The sequence below is a fragment of the Rattus norvegicus genome, chromosome 1 (genome assembly GCF_036323735.1).
Source record: "Rattus norvegicus strain BN/NHsdMcwi chromosome 1, GRCr8, whole genome shotgun sequence".
NCBI lineage: Eukaryota > Metazoa > Chordata > Mammalia > Rodentia > Muridae > Rattus > Rattus norvegicus.
Window position 1 is genome coordinate 169,564,218 of NC_086019.1, and position 13,565 is coordinate 169,577,782.

Below are 13,565 nucleotides of genomic sequence, written 5' to 3' on the forward strand. Positions count from 1 at the left end.
AACTCCAGGGAATCACAGCGAGTGCTTCCCTCAACAGGAATGTGCCTACAATAGAGTTTACCACGATGGTCTCCAATATGCATCTACTCTATTCGTCCTCGTTTGTGGATTGAAACTTCTAGTCAGCTGCCCAAGCAGAAACCGGGTGTTATGCTTGACTGGATGAGGAGGACCTTGGAAAAAGTAGGGGAGGGGAAATGATGACTAGAATATATTGTGTAAAAAATATTTTCAGTAAAAAGCATAAAAATAACCCAACCAGAAAAAAAACAAAGCAGCTAAGCGTTTCCTCTACCTCATGCCATCCCTCACAGTGTCGGCCTTTTCTTTAGTTGTCTGATCCTTCATCTTCTCCATTTCCCTCCTGCCTTCGGCCTAGCCTAGTTCCAACAACTTCTTTCAGATTCCTCAATTAGTATATTTGATATTTTTGCTTCTTGTCTTGCCCTTTTAACCCATCTTCCAGTCTGATGCAAGAATAATCTTTCTGATATCTAAGTCTGATCCCTTTTCTCTCCACTTAAAAATCCTTTAGTGGCTTCCTCTAGTTCCAGGACACTATCCAAGCACTTTATCATGTCCTACAGGATCCTTTGTAACCAGATCTTGCCTGGCTTTCCTGCTTCATTTCCTGCACTTTTTCCTGAAGTATGAAATCCCAGCTGTACCAAATTACTTATTTGGAATTTCCAAATCACTCTATGCTGTTTCATAATTCAGTGCCTTTATACCTGCAGATCTTGTTGCCTGGGATTTTGATTTCTGTCCCCCCATTCTGGTTTGTTGTTGTTTTTGACAGTTTCACTGTAGGTACCCTTCCCTGCCTCCCTGAGTGGTGGGATTAAAGGTGTGTGCCACCATGCCTACCTCTCCCCTATTTTTTAAAAAAGATATTTATTTTATGTATGCGAGTACACTGTGGTTGTTTTCAGACACACTGGAAGGAGGCATTGGATCCCATTACAGATGGTTGTGAGCCACCATGTGGTTGCTGGGAATTGAACTCAGGACCTCTGGAAGAGCAGTGAGTGCTCTTAACCACTGAGCCATCGTCTCTCCAGCCTCCTCTCTCCCCCATTCTTAATGAATACCTACTCACTTGCATTAGTTCTTTTTCATCTACCTTAACCTCTTTCTTGATCCTCATGTGCAACTACTTTGATATAACTGTGGCTATGTCATCCTTATTTATGATGCATCCTCTCTGTGAGAAGACATCTGAATATTTATCTCTGTTTACTCTATCATGGCAGCATTTTGAAAGATTATGTTTGAGAAACGTATTTGATAATTTTTGAGTGTCTTCTCTGTAAGCAGATGTGTGTTAGGCACTGTGAGGAATCCTTAGGGTTCCTTTTCGTGTCTTAATTTCTCTGTCTCCTCCATAGGCTCTGTATCCTGTCTGTGCTCCCAGTGTCTGACCTCAGCCTCTTTTCCTTCTGCATGTGTACTCTGAGTCACTCCATCCATTTCCTTAGCTTTAATTGCTGACAACTCCCAAATCTGTTCTCCCAGCAAAGACCTCATTCTCAAGCTCCAGATGGTCCCAGGCATCTCAAACTCAGCACGTACCAAACTGAACTCTCTTTCCTTTCTTTTATTCTTTATGGGCTAGAAGGAGAAGAAAATTGTAAAAAAGTTTTGGAAACCATTGTAAGGGAAAATTGTTAGAAATTAAGCCAGGACGATGTCATTAAGCTTTCAGTACCATACAACGAAGTAGCTTTGTATTTTCATCTTGAAATGAAATGGGTAAAACTCCTTTAAGGCTGGATTCTCATACTGGGTGAACAGTGGATTAACAAGAGCATATGTGGAGCTACAGAATAAACAAAACTTATCTCCTCAAAACATCAGTTTTCATAGAGAGTTTATGTGTGTGTATGATATATAACACATAACTCGTAAGAACTAAAATACTATTTTTATATTAAACAGATACACTGTGGAGAAGAATGCAATATCTCAGGGAAGTTTAAATTCCTTTCCTTAAAGTGTAAGCACACAGACCACTTCTAAGATGAAAGCATCTCAGACTTAACTACTGAGTTTATGCTGAAGAGTCAAAGGACATCTACACTATGCCCATGCACTTAAGAGCATGCAGAAGGGAGCCTTCAGGGTACAGACATTATCCAGAGTGAACAATGGGGAATCAGCTTTGCAGGAAGCTCTTTTTTCAGATGAAGTAGGAGGAAATAGGGGAAGGGAGGAGTTCATAAGCAAAAAATGTTACATCCAGGCTGAAGAAGTCTGTTATACACATTGATTCATTCAATAGACAGTTGATGCCAATTTTGTCTTATGCTCTGTACTGGGTAGTGGGAGAAATGAATTAGATGTGTTTTCTCGAAGAACTCACTATTTAGTGAAGGGTTCTAAACAACAGAATTATTCAGCCACTATAATAAAAGATGTACAGTATGAAATTGTGCCACTGGTAAAGAAAGGAAATGATTTCATTTGTAGACGAGGGCTGGAGATGTAGTTCAGTTCTAGAGGGATTGCCTAGTATGTGCTAGAGCCTCGGTTCAATCCCTAGCCTAAAAGACATAGGAATAAATATAATTAAGGATGTAAAAGATTTGTACTCACTGGGAAGTGGTGGCACATGCTTTTAATTCTAGTATGTAGAAACAGAAGCAGGTGGACTGTGAGTTTATGGCCAGACTGGTTAACAGAGCATGCTCCAGGACAAGACAGAGAACTCAAAAAAACCAAAAAGCCAAAAAAAAAAAAAAAAAAAAACACTGTACCCAAAACTACTAGCACTGATAAAAAGACATTGAAAAAAACACAGGTAGGAACACTGCCTTGTGCTCATGATTGGAAGAATGAAAATTATTAAAATATTCACATAACTTCAAGTAATCTATAGAGTCCATGCAATTCCTAACAAAATACCAATGACCTTTAAAAAAAGAAATAAAAAAAACAAAGACAAAGTTTATAACCACAAACTCTTCCCCGATTGCAGTCTATATTTCAAAGCTATAGTAACCAAACATGGCTGTGTTGGCCTAAGAGACACAGGCCAATGGCACAGGAATAAACAAATGTATGTACAGTCAAAATGAGCCAGGAATGAGTGTACACTGGGGGAAATCACTCCAAAAGATGTTGAGAAACCATATATCCTCAAGCCAAAGTGGGAAAAAAAAATCAGAATCCTTGCTTTATACTAGACTCAAAATTAGCTAACTTGATTTTGTTGTCCCTTTCCCTGTCCCCTTCTGGTTCTAGGAATTGAACCAGATCTCATGCTCTATGCCCATGCTAAATTCTGAACCTTATACAGTTAGCATAAAATATATTAGAGACAAATAAAAGTTGCCAAAGGTTGAGGTCCCTAGTGCAGGGAAGACCAGTAAACAGCTAGAAGAGAACACAGGGAGAAGCTTCCCCACACTAACCTTGGTAATACATTTTGTATAAAACAGTAAAGAATAGGAAAAGTAAGTCAACTGGATGACATTGAACCAAAAGGTTTCTAAACATCACAACAATCAGAACAGGAAAAGGTAATCTGCTGGGGAATAGAATAGTTGCCATCCATGTATCTGATAAGAGATTGAAATTTAAAATATATAAGGACTTCACATAACTCAGCAAAAATAGCTTCACTAAAATATGGGCAAAAGACATTTCAAGGATGAGAAGATAGCCAAAAAGTATATGAAGAAGTGTTAAACATCAACAGTCTAGCCGGGAGTGGTGATGCACACATATTTCAACACTGTGGCGGTCAGCCTGGCCTACACAGAGAGAATTTGTCTCAACAGCAGTGCCATCACCAATCATCAGTCTGACAACTTGAGTTTGATCCCACAAACCCTCATAAAGATGGAAGGAAAGAATCAATTCCACAAACTTGTCCTCTGACCCCCATACATATGCCATGGCACACGAATACACATCTTTCTCTTTCTCTCTCACAATAAAGTTAAAAGAACAAAACAGTGACCACATGGTAGTTAGTCCCCTTACCTCCATGGTCTACTTTCAGCTACTACTTCTAAAACAGGGGTCGGGGGAGCAGTGTAAAATAATGTGGAAACTTCTGCCTCTACGCTCACTGAAGGAACTGGTGCATCAGCAAAGTGTGTAACACTCGCTTTTTTTTTTTTTTAAAGTAGTAAGGATAGATTTTATTCAGTGACAATTATCACAATAGGGAAGTCTAGTGTGAATGGAGCTTCATTTTTCAGAGTTAACACTGTTCTAAATGAAAAGAACAAACATGGAAGGGTTAGTGGGGCTTAATAGAATTAGGAAAGTCAAATATAGTAAGTGGTTGTCAGTGCATATAAACATGATTAGGCCAGCATGTGGGTCATCTGGCACTTCCCAACTTCGAATTCAACCTTCTTACAAAGCATGGGAGACACTGACCATCCCTTGTATAGTTTTGAACACACCCAATTATGTTGAGTAGGTACTTTAAGGTTGGGTAGGGCCATAAACAGATTGTGGTCTTGTGCTGTTAGCAACTATCATAGTGCTTATGTCTTATAGGACAAGGTAGGTTGAAGGCTAGCCAAGAAGATAGCTCTGAAGAGCTAGAGTTTGCCAGGGATGGAATTGTTGTCACAAATTAAGGATTTATGAAATGCATCAAACTCTGTGATAACAGATAATAGGACACATTTCAGCCAAAACTTCGTTCTCACAGATGGACGCAGATGTAAGAATCTAGGTTGTGGGCACAGGACATAAGATGCTTTGAAAATGTTCATTTTGGTTAAGATGGTAGAATTAGGGAGAATCACCAGGACTCCTGACAAATTTCCCTGGGAGAGTATCACAAGTGTTCAACTCCAGAACCAACCCTAGGAAGAGCGGTCTCAGACTACTGCCAACCTTTTATTGAATTCTAATGAAGTCCTTCCAAAGGCATTTTCAAGGGTTAATGACTGTGATGGTTTGCATATGCTTGGCCGAGGGAGAGGCATTATTAGGTGTGGCCTTGTTGGAGGAAGCGTGTCACTGTTGGGGTGGGCTTGGAGACCCTCCTTCTAGCTGCCTAAGGATGCTCAGTCTGTTCCTGGCTTCCTTTGGCTTAAGATATAAAACTCAGCTCCTCCTGCACCATGCCTGCCTGGGTGCTGTCATGCTCCCCACCTTGATGATAATGGACTGAACCTCTGAACCTGTAAGCCAGCCCCAATTAAATGTTGTCCTTTATAAAACTTGCATTGGTCATGGTGTCAGTTCACAGCAATAAAACCCTAAGATAGTGATCTCAAGTAGGAGTTGCTATTGATGAAGGATTCTCCCTTACCTGCTCCAGGCCAGGTCAGTTTTAGAGCAGCCAAGGAGGCCTACATTTGGTTTTGCCTCCTGTTCCACACAGTCCATACTAACTCCTGCTGATTTTAAACTGTATTTTAGAGTATTGCCCAGAGATTTTAGGGTGTATTTTTTTAAATTAAAAAAAATAAACAAGTAAAAAAAACAAACAAACCCAAAGCAACAAAACCAAGTCAGATTTATAGAGATAGAGCTGTGGCTGTCAGTGCCTAAGGGCTCAAGGAAATGGGCGACTTTGGCCTTAAGAGCTTGAGGAAGTGGGAACTTTTTTCTTGCTGGTCCTCCCTCCCTCCCCGCTGGCGACTGAACAAAGGATTTGATGAATGCTGAGCACACATAACCAGAGAGCCCAGTCCTGGGTTCAAACTTTGATTTTAGGATGAACAAATTTCAGATCTAATATACAGTATGGGTGGTTGTCTATGTGGTTAAAAGACCAAATGAAGAGTTTGGGCCACTGTAATACATTGAGCTTTATTTGAAGAATCCAGTGACTATAATCATAAAAGATGCATCATTTCTATTTTTTTGCCACTATAGAAATATACACAGGTATTTTCTGTCTGTGGCTTGGTTAGAAATATTCCAGGATGTTGGAGTGTGGGAAATTAGACATGTTTATATTCTTGACAATCACTATCAGCATTTAAGTCCCTGAAGAGGAACTTTTGACTTGGATACTGAATAGTGTAGTTTGGCATTTCCACACAGTTGTTTTATAAACTTCAGCCAGAGTTGAATATGGCAGGGTTGAGATGTAGCTGGACCAGGCTGTCAATGTAATATCTGGATTTTATCCAGCAAAGGCAATGCTTAGGCACTTGAAAGGCTGACCAAAACCAGCAAAAGCAGGTTGTAACTCATTAATAGGTTGTAAAACCAATTTAGTGAATTGGGATCAGCATTGTGTATGTAGGTATGTTCCTGGGGGTGAGTGCACATGCATGTGGAGGCTAGAGGTCAACCTCAGGGCTTTTAGAGACAGGATTTCTTCCTGAACCTAGAATTTATGTTTGCCTAAGTTGGCTGACCAATAAGCTTCTATGATCTGCATGTTCTACCCTGAATGCCCAGCACTGGAATTACAGGATACATCATCACACCTGGCTTTCTTTTTGCTTTTTTGTTTAAATTTCTATTACTAGTATATGTGCCACAGCATGTGTAGTCAGGGGTCATTTTATTTTCTACTGTGTGGGTTCTAGGAATCAAATTGAGGTTATCAGGCTTGCTAGTAAGCATCTTTACCGAATAAACAAATCATCTGGCTTTTTGTGTGGCTCGTGATGTGAACTCAGGACCTCATGCTCTAGAGGTGGGCACTTTGTTGAGTCATTCTCCCAGCTCTGGAAGTAGCAGCACTGTTAAAGGTAATGAAACGTAAAGGAAGCTGTCTTGTGAGAATATGCAATTATTTATATTCATATTGATCATTATGTGTTCTGATGCAAAATGCTTTTCTGGGTCCTAGGAAAACATTTTTTGGGGAGGGAGGAACACTAGTTTTAGTGGTACAAAGCTTGTTTAAACTGCTTTTGGTAGCAATAAAAAGAACTGCCAGCCTCAAATGGCAATAATCTCTCTCACACACGTAGCTAGGATTGCAGTTAGGAAGCACTTTAACTGGTTAGTTTTTAATCTGCCATTCTCACTGTCTTCAGCCTAATGCCCTACACCATAGGGACTAGAAAGCAATGTTGTATTTCAGTGTACTACAGAAACACAGCAGGCTTATCTTTGACAAAGTAATGCATTTAGGAATGGGGATGGTCAGAAAAGCCACCTGAAAGTCTGTGTATAGATTATGTAGGTGAAAGTGGAGCCTCCAGATGACAGGGACTATGTGAACAAAGCTTAAGGGAATTATGCCAGAAAAACCATCTGAATAAGGTGTGTTCTATATTTCTACAGCATGAACTTAAGAGGCACCATGTAGGAGGAGCATAAAGTAGATGCCTGGTCAGTAGGCAGTGTAAGATATCTGGATTTTGATCCATAGAGAACTGGAACTCTATCAGGCAATTAAGATGATCACATTTCTATCACTATGGCCTTGTGCCTGGGGTGTCCCACGAGGGAAAATTGCATATTTGCTAATAGAGATAAAGTAGGACATGACTCCACTTAAGATACAGAAAGACATGCCCTCAAATCTGTCAGTGCATCTCCACCATTTGATATGCAATAGGACACTGCCTGTATGCGGAAGGCCAACATAAATGCCTTTTCTTGTTAAAGATGTCTGTAAAGTTGGCAGTTAATGCTGAAGTTTGTCAAACAGCGCATCCAAACTTATACTTGTAAAATACACCCAAAATAAATGGATCTACCTAATTTTTATTGATTTAAAAAAAAAAAGATACAGAAAGACAGTTACGGGTAAAAATTACAGGTAGGTATTAGGTTCGTAGTGCTAAAGTTTTAAGTAAATATGTTAAGTTTTTTGGGTAGGTGAGGGGCATTAGTTTATCAACCTTATTGTAAGGCAATGAAACTCCACTCCCCCAACCCCCAAAACCAAAAGCTGAGTAGTGGTGGTACATACCTTCGATCCCAGCCTAAGGGAGGCAAAGGCAGGTAGATTGGAGTTCAAGGCAAGCCTGGTCTACAGAGTGAGTTCCATTTCAGCCTAGGCTACACAGAGACTCCATGTCTCAAAAAAAAAAAAATCAAAACCTGGAACTCCATGTGGAGAACCATTCTTTCAAAGTGATGAGGGGGCTCTCTTTGGCTTGGTATTTAGGCAACGTCTACTCAAAGGCAGCTTTTTACAAACACAGGCAGATTAACAAAGCCTTCAGTAGATGTCCTAGGATTTGTCAACTTTTTTGGGCCACATTATTAGAGATGTACAACTATGAGCTCCCTGACTGCAGATGCTTCACTTTTGGCCAGGGCCAGATGTACTGCAAACATTCTTGAAGAATGCTATATCCTTCATGTATAAGGTGATGCTGGAGATTAGAAGATGCTTAGCTAACACATATAGAAGGGGTAGGTACAGCTCAGCAGAATAAAGGCACTTGCCACCAAGTCTGATGACCTGACTTTGGTACCGAAGAACCACAGGTTGGACGAATAACTTGGGAAAGCTGTCCTCTGGGCTCTATCTGCACTGTGACACATGCATCCTCCTCCCTCCCCAATAAAGAAATGTACAACATTTAGGGATATATTTAAGCTCCAAATGGTGGGGGTTCAAAGCAAAGTCTTCCAAGGTTTGCCTTAAGGGGAGGGCTTTTCCTAGAACAAGTCATGACTCAGGCATCTAACTGGTAAATGCTCAAAAGATAGGAAAAGGGATAAAAATTTACAAAGAAACATGTCAAGTTTTATGCAGAAGGAAGAGGGATAGCTCTGCGGGGACTAGGTAATTTAGTGTAGGCAGATGTAGTGTAGACAGTCTCAGAATGGTTGTTATCACTGAAGCTAATGTCTTTCTGCTTCCACAGTGACCTCCTACCTTCTTCAGGCCCTGCATCAATTGTTCAGGAGAACTTCTTCTCACAGCTCCCTGGTCAAGTCTCTGAACATACAGCACGGCAGGCAGGATGGGTCATATCTATAATACTGAGTGGATATAAACAAGCTCCTTGCTTCTCACATGCCCCAGCCATTCTGAAACCGGATTTCCTCTTTCTGGGTTCCCACAGAGGTCCACTTTTGACAACAAAAGCTTTCAGGAAATTCCCAGCAGGCTTAACTTTCTAAAGCATCACTCTCTATCAACCTTCCTCTTCACACCCTCCACTGAGAGGAAGGAACTTATCCGGAGCACCAACATCCTGGCAGATGCCAAAGCCCGATCTATGATCAGGGTGGTGAAACATCTATTTGAGTCCACATTCAAAACCCATCCAGACCTCGAGTGAAACACAAATGCAACATGTGACCTTGCCTAGAAACAATTCTCATGTTTAGGAGTACTTCGTTATTTGAAGATTCCTGTACAGAGGTTCACACAGCTAGTTATCAGGAAGCAATCTCTTGGGACTGAATGCTTGCTCTCACAGTAACCTGTCAAAATCTTGTCAGGGGGTTAGAAGGGCAGATGGCCACACCCTCCCTTCTGGATCGATAGTTAACTGTTGCTAAGGGAGGATATAGCCATTGATAAGACACACACGCTCCTGTAAGTAGGACTAATGAAACTCACCAGGATACAATCACACTCACAAAAAGACATGAAGTGGAAGGGGGGGCTAAATGAAATAGACAGGACAATGGGGTGCGTGTGTGTGTTGGTGAACATGATCAAAAGACAACTGGTAGAGAGACATATATGAAAATGCCAAGATGAAACCCATTCTCATAGGATTGGTAAATAGATTCTCATGTGTAACTTATAAAAAACAAACAAAAAAGAAATCCCTATGGTGAGTCTCTAGGCTGGACCACAAGCACCATAGGAAGATAATTTGGAATCAATCAATACAGGGCCCATATAAATAAGTGTTAAAATAAGCAAACTGAGCCAGGAAGTGGTGTCCCATGCCTTTAATCCCAGTACTCAGGAGGCAAATGCATGTGGATTTCTTAGTTCAAGTCCAGCATGGTCTACAAAGAGAGTTCCAGGACAGCCAAAGAAACTCTGTCTCAGAAAAATATAAACAAAACATAAGCAAACTGGCACTGTGTGGTGGTGAACACCTTCAAGCCCAGCACTTGGGCAAAAGGGACAGGAGGACTGCTGCATGGTAGATGCAACCTGGATTACACAGCAAGACCCTCTCCCCACCAAAAAGCAAAGCAAAACTGGACCTAAGACTCAGAAAGGTAAAGCAGTGGATTTACTGTCGTAGGAGGCTGAGCATCTGCATGTTCCTTATGTTCCAGAAATCCTAGGGAAGGAAAAGAAAGTCAGTGTCTTATATTCATATCAAGGATTTTATCTACTGTGCAAAGAGGATCAATTCTAGTCAGCAGGGAGGTCTGGGCCTCATTATGAGGGGGCTCCACAATGCCACTTCAAGGTCTCACACACTACAAGAGCTCCAAGACCCACCAACACAGGTACCACACCTATGCACTCTCCAGCTCCAGTTAAGTCTTTGGTGTTTGAACTGTATGGGAGCTGTGGAGGCTTGCTTTCTGGTTATGGTGCAGGTCCTGCTGCAGTCCCAGGAGTAGCTGGTTTAGGAGAGTAAGGTTGCTATCTCTGTGAGGCAGAGGCAGGGGAGGGAGGCAGTTCCCCTTATATTCTATCACTGCCATCTTGGCCCGATCTTGTTCCTTTCGATTCGGGATCTGTAGCATTCTTGTGTAGTTGCCATTCTGACCTTGGAACCGAGGCGCTAGCACTTTAAACAGCTTTGGGATCAAGTCCTTCTCCTAGATGGGGAGAGTTAATCAGAAGAAAATAGTCACAACGGCTTTCCCCACCACCAATCAGTTACCAAGTTACATAGAACCACTTATAGGAAGTTATACAGATGTGCATCTCTTCCAGTTCAAATAAGAGAAACACGTGTCTAAGGTAGTTCGTAACTCTGGTACATAAGCGAATGCCCTGGCTTAAATCTGCCAAGTACCCGGTTTTCTAAGGATTCCTTCCCCACTAGAAGGCAGGAAGCACTCACAGTGAGCCAGAAGTCAGCCATACGCATGGCTCGTTCGTTGGTGTCTCCCAGCTTTCCATAGTCGATGAGCTGTGAGGACAAAACACACGGATACAACACGAGCAAGAGTAAGGCACCCACCTTACTCTTCTAATGTCTCACCTTCATCCAGTCATCCCACCAGCTAAGCTAATTCAGGGCGCTCCTTCCTCCTCAGCCCAACCAGCCTTCCATTTAAAGCGCGGGAGTGACGTGCTCAGCTGAGTGCCACAGGGAATTCGCTACCTACTCCCGACACAGGACAAGCGCAGTGGTCTGAGGCTGGGCCCAGCCATGAATGACTTGGCTCTTACCTTCTCCGCGTAGCCCCTCATCTCGTCCACGCGTGCCCATGTCGCCTCGATGCGTTCGTGGCGAACTAGGCCTGTGAGCAAGTTCCGTAGAAGGTGGATCCGGGACTCGGGACCGAGGCCCAGGCGGCGGTAGACGCGGCCGTGGGAGATAGCGGCAGCTAAAGACAACCTCATGCTCCCACCTTGGCCCCACCTCTCCGGGGCCCGGAAAAGGAAACTAAGCACGGTGTGTGTTGCGGGGGTGCAGGGCGGAGTCACTTTCCAGAGGACGCATGCGCAGTAGCTCGGCGCGTGGCAGGGGTGCTTGCGCATGCGCATCAGAGCCTGCCTAGCTGGCAGTCTGAGGGTGGGTGGCCCGACGTGTTGACGTTTCTGGAGCGGCGAGCTGGGCGGGCCTCAAGGTCTGCGGGTGCTAAGTAGCGAGCTAGGGATCTCGGCGCCCCCTGCCGGGTTTCTCCTGCACTGCCTCAACGACCTGGGGCGTTCTCGGCTGAGTCGCCTGCCAGGCGGAGCATGCTGGGAAAGTGAGTATCTGAGGCGAACTGCGCCTGAGGGGTGGGGCCATGGTGGAATGTGGCCTCTAGCCTGAGGAGTTGTAGTCTTGCCTGGCTTCCTGACGACGTTAGTTTAAACCTAGTTTTCATTAGTGCTAGTGAGATCGATTATGTCCAGGAAAGCTTCAGGTATTACATTCTTTTATTGACATTAATAAAAAGTGAGCACTAAAAGCTAAAGTAATGGACAAATACTTGACATTTTTGAAAAATGTATTCTTCTAATATGCAATACACCCTGACCATAGCTTCTCCTCCCAGCTCCTCCTCCCCTTTCTTCCCCTACTTCCCCTAGGAAAGAGCAAGCTTCCCAGGGACATCAACCAAACAAAGCACAAAAAGATAGAATAAGACCAGGCACAAACCTTCACTTCAATTGTGATCAAGGAAACTCACTAGGAGGAAAGGGTCCAGAAAGAGTCAGAGACACCCCATCTCTCACTGTCAGGAATCCCTTCTAAAACATCAAACCAACAAACTATAACATATTTGCAGAGACCCTAGCGCAGAACCTTGAAGGTTCCACGATTGCCCCTTCAGTCTCTGTGAGGCCCCATGAGCCCTGCTTAGCTGATTCTACAGGCTGTGCTCTCTGGTGTTTGATCCCCCGTGGCTCCCACAATTCTTCCTCCCCATCTTCTGCGGGGTTTCTGGAACTCCAAGGGGAGGGAACTAATGGAGGTCTCTAACCTAGGCTCTTTCTCCACTTAATGTTTTGTCAGTGGGCCTCTACATCTCCCATCAGCTGCCAGAGGCAGCCACTCTGATGACCACTGAATTAGGCACCAGTCTATGAACAAAGCAGAATATTACTAGGAACCATATCATTGAATTAATTAATTAATTGGTTTGTTTGTTTTTGGCAGAACTATTTGATTCTTCTCTAGGCCTCTGGGAGATGAATACTTTTACTTAAAAAATTCTCTCTCTCTCTCTCTCTCTCTCTCTCTCTCTCTCTGTGTGTGTGTGTGTGTGTGTGTTCTCTTCCATTGCTCAGCATGAGCTCTTTACTGCTCATTGAAAACAGTTTTCTGGGAGGAATTGGGTGAAAATATAATCTAGCTGTAATATCTAACAAAATGATGATCATATTAAGACTTATTTAAAATGAATTTGCTATAGCTGAGTGACTAGAATATTGAGGAAAGCAGCAGATAAAAGCACATTTCAAGTGGAAAATGAGTAAATTTTAAAATTGTTTCATTTTAGAAAAATAAGTTTATGATCATGTGCAATATGAAGAAGTTGAGGTGGCTCAGGGCTAAAGAAGGACCCCTAGTTTGATGGAATCAACATAACCCTTCAGATGGTGTTTCACTCTGGAAATAGTGACAAGCTGTTTCCGAGCTGGCTTACATTCTTCATGGTGTTCTGTCCCTGCCCTCTTCATTTCCTTGTATTATTAGTGAGGTGAACTGCCGGTTGCCAAAATTATAAAGTCCTTCGAGGTCAGAGAGGAACTGATTCATGCATTTGGCTGTCTTTCCTCTTTCCTCCACCATCAAGCCAGCACTATGTTTTTTTTTTTTAAGTCTTATAGTTTTTTTTAAAAACACATGATCATTGTTATTTTTTTTTTAAAGTTGTCCCTTGATCATTCTACTTTTACTTAGAAAAGTTACCCTTTCATCTTTCATTTTAGCTAGGCTTGTTGTTAGCTAGTTTTCACCATGCTTCACTATCAAGTATTTCATTCATTGTGAGTCTATGCAGTAATTCATTACTGGGACTAAATCATTAACAAGATCTCTTAAATCCCAATCCCCTCCCCCAATCTAGCTTGAATTCGG

The 13,565-nt window shown here is 42.4% G+C and overlaps 1 protein-coding gene across 3 annotated transcripts; it reads right to left on the reverse strand.

Moving 5' to 3' along the window:
- Positions 1-9,792: 9,792 nt before the first annotated feature.
- On the reverse strand, positions 9,793-11,482 carry Mrpl17 (mitochondrial ribosomal protein L17). Of its 3 annotated transcripts, none has more exons than NM_001313843.1 (4): positions 11,222-11,482; positions 10,890-10,958; positions 10,590-10,641; positions 9,793-10,151 (listed from the first exon to the last, which is right to left on the reverse strand). In NM_001313843.1, exons 1-4 carry the CDS (start codon positions 11,393-11,395, stop codon positions 10,072-10,074), a joined length of 375 nt encoding a protein of 124 aa, NP_001300772.1. In that variant the 5' UTR covers positions 11,396-11,482; the 3' UTR covers positions 9,793-10,071. The 3 variants fall into 3 exon arrangements, with proteins under 3 accessions (NP_001300772.1, NP_001300771.1, NP_598223.2); NM_001313842.1 differs by having other exon boundaries at positions 10,333-10,641; NM_133539.2 differs by having other exon boundaries at positions 9,793-10,641.
- Between the last annotated feature and the right edge of the window lie 2,083 nt (positions 11,483-13,565).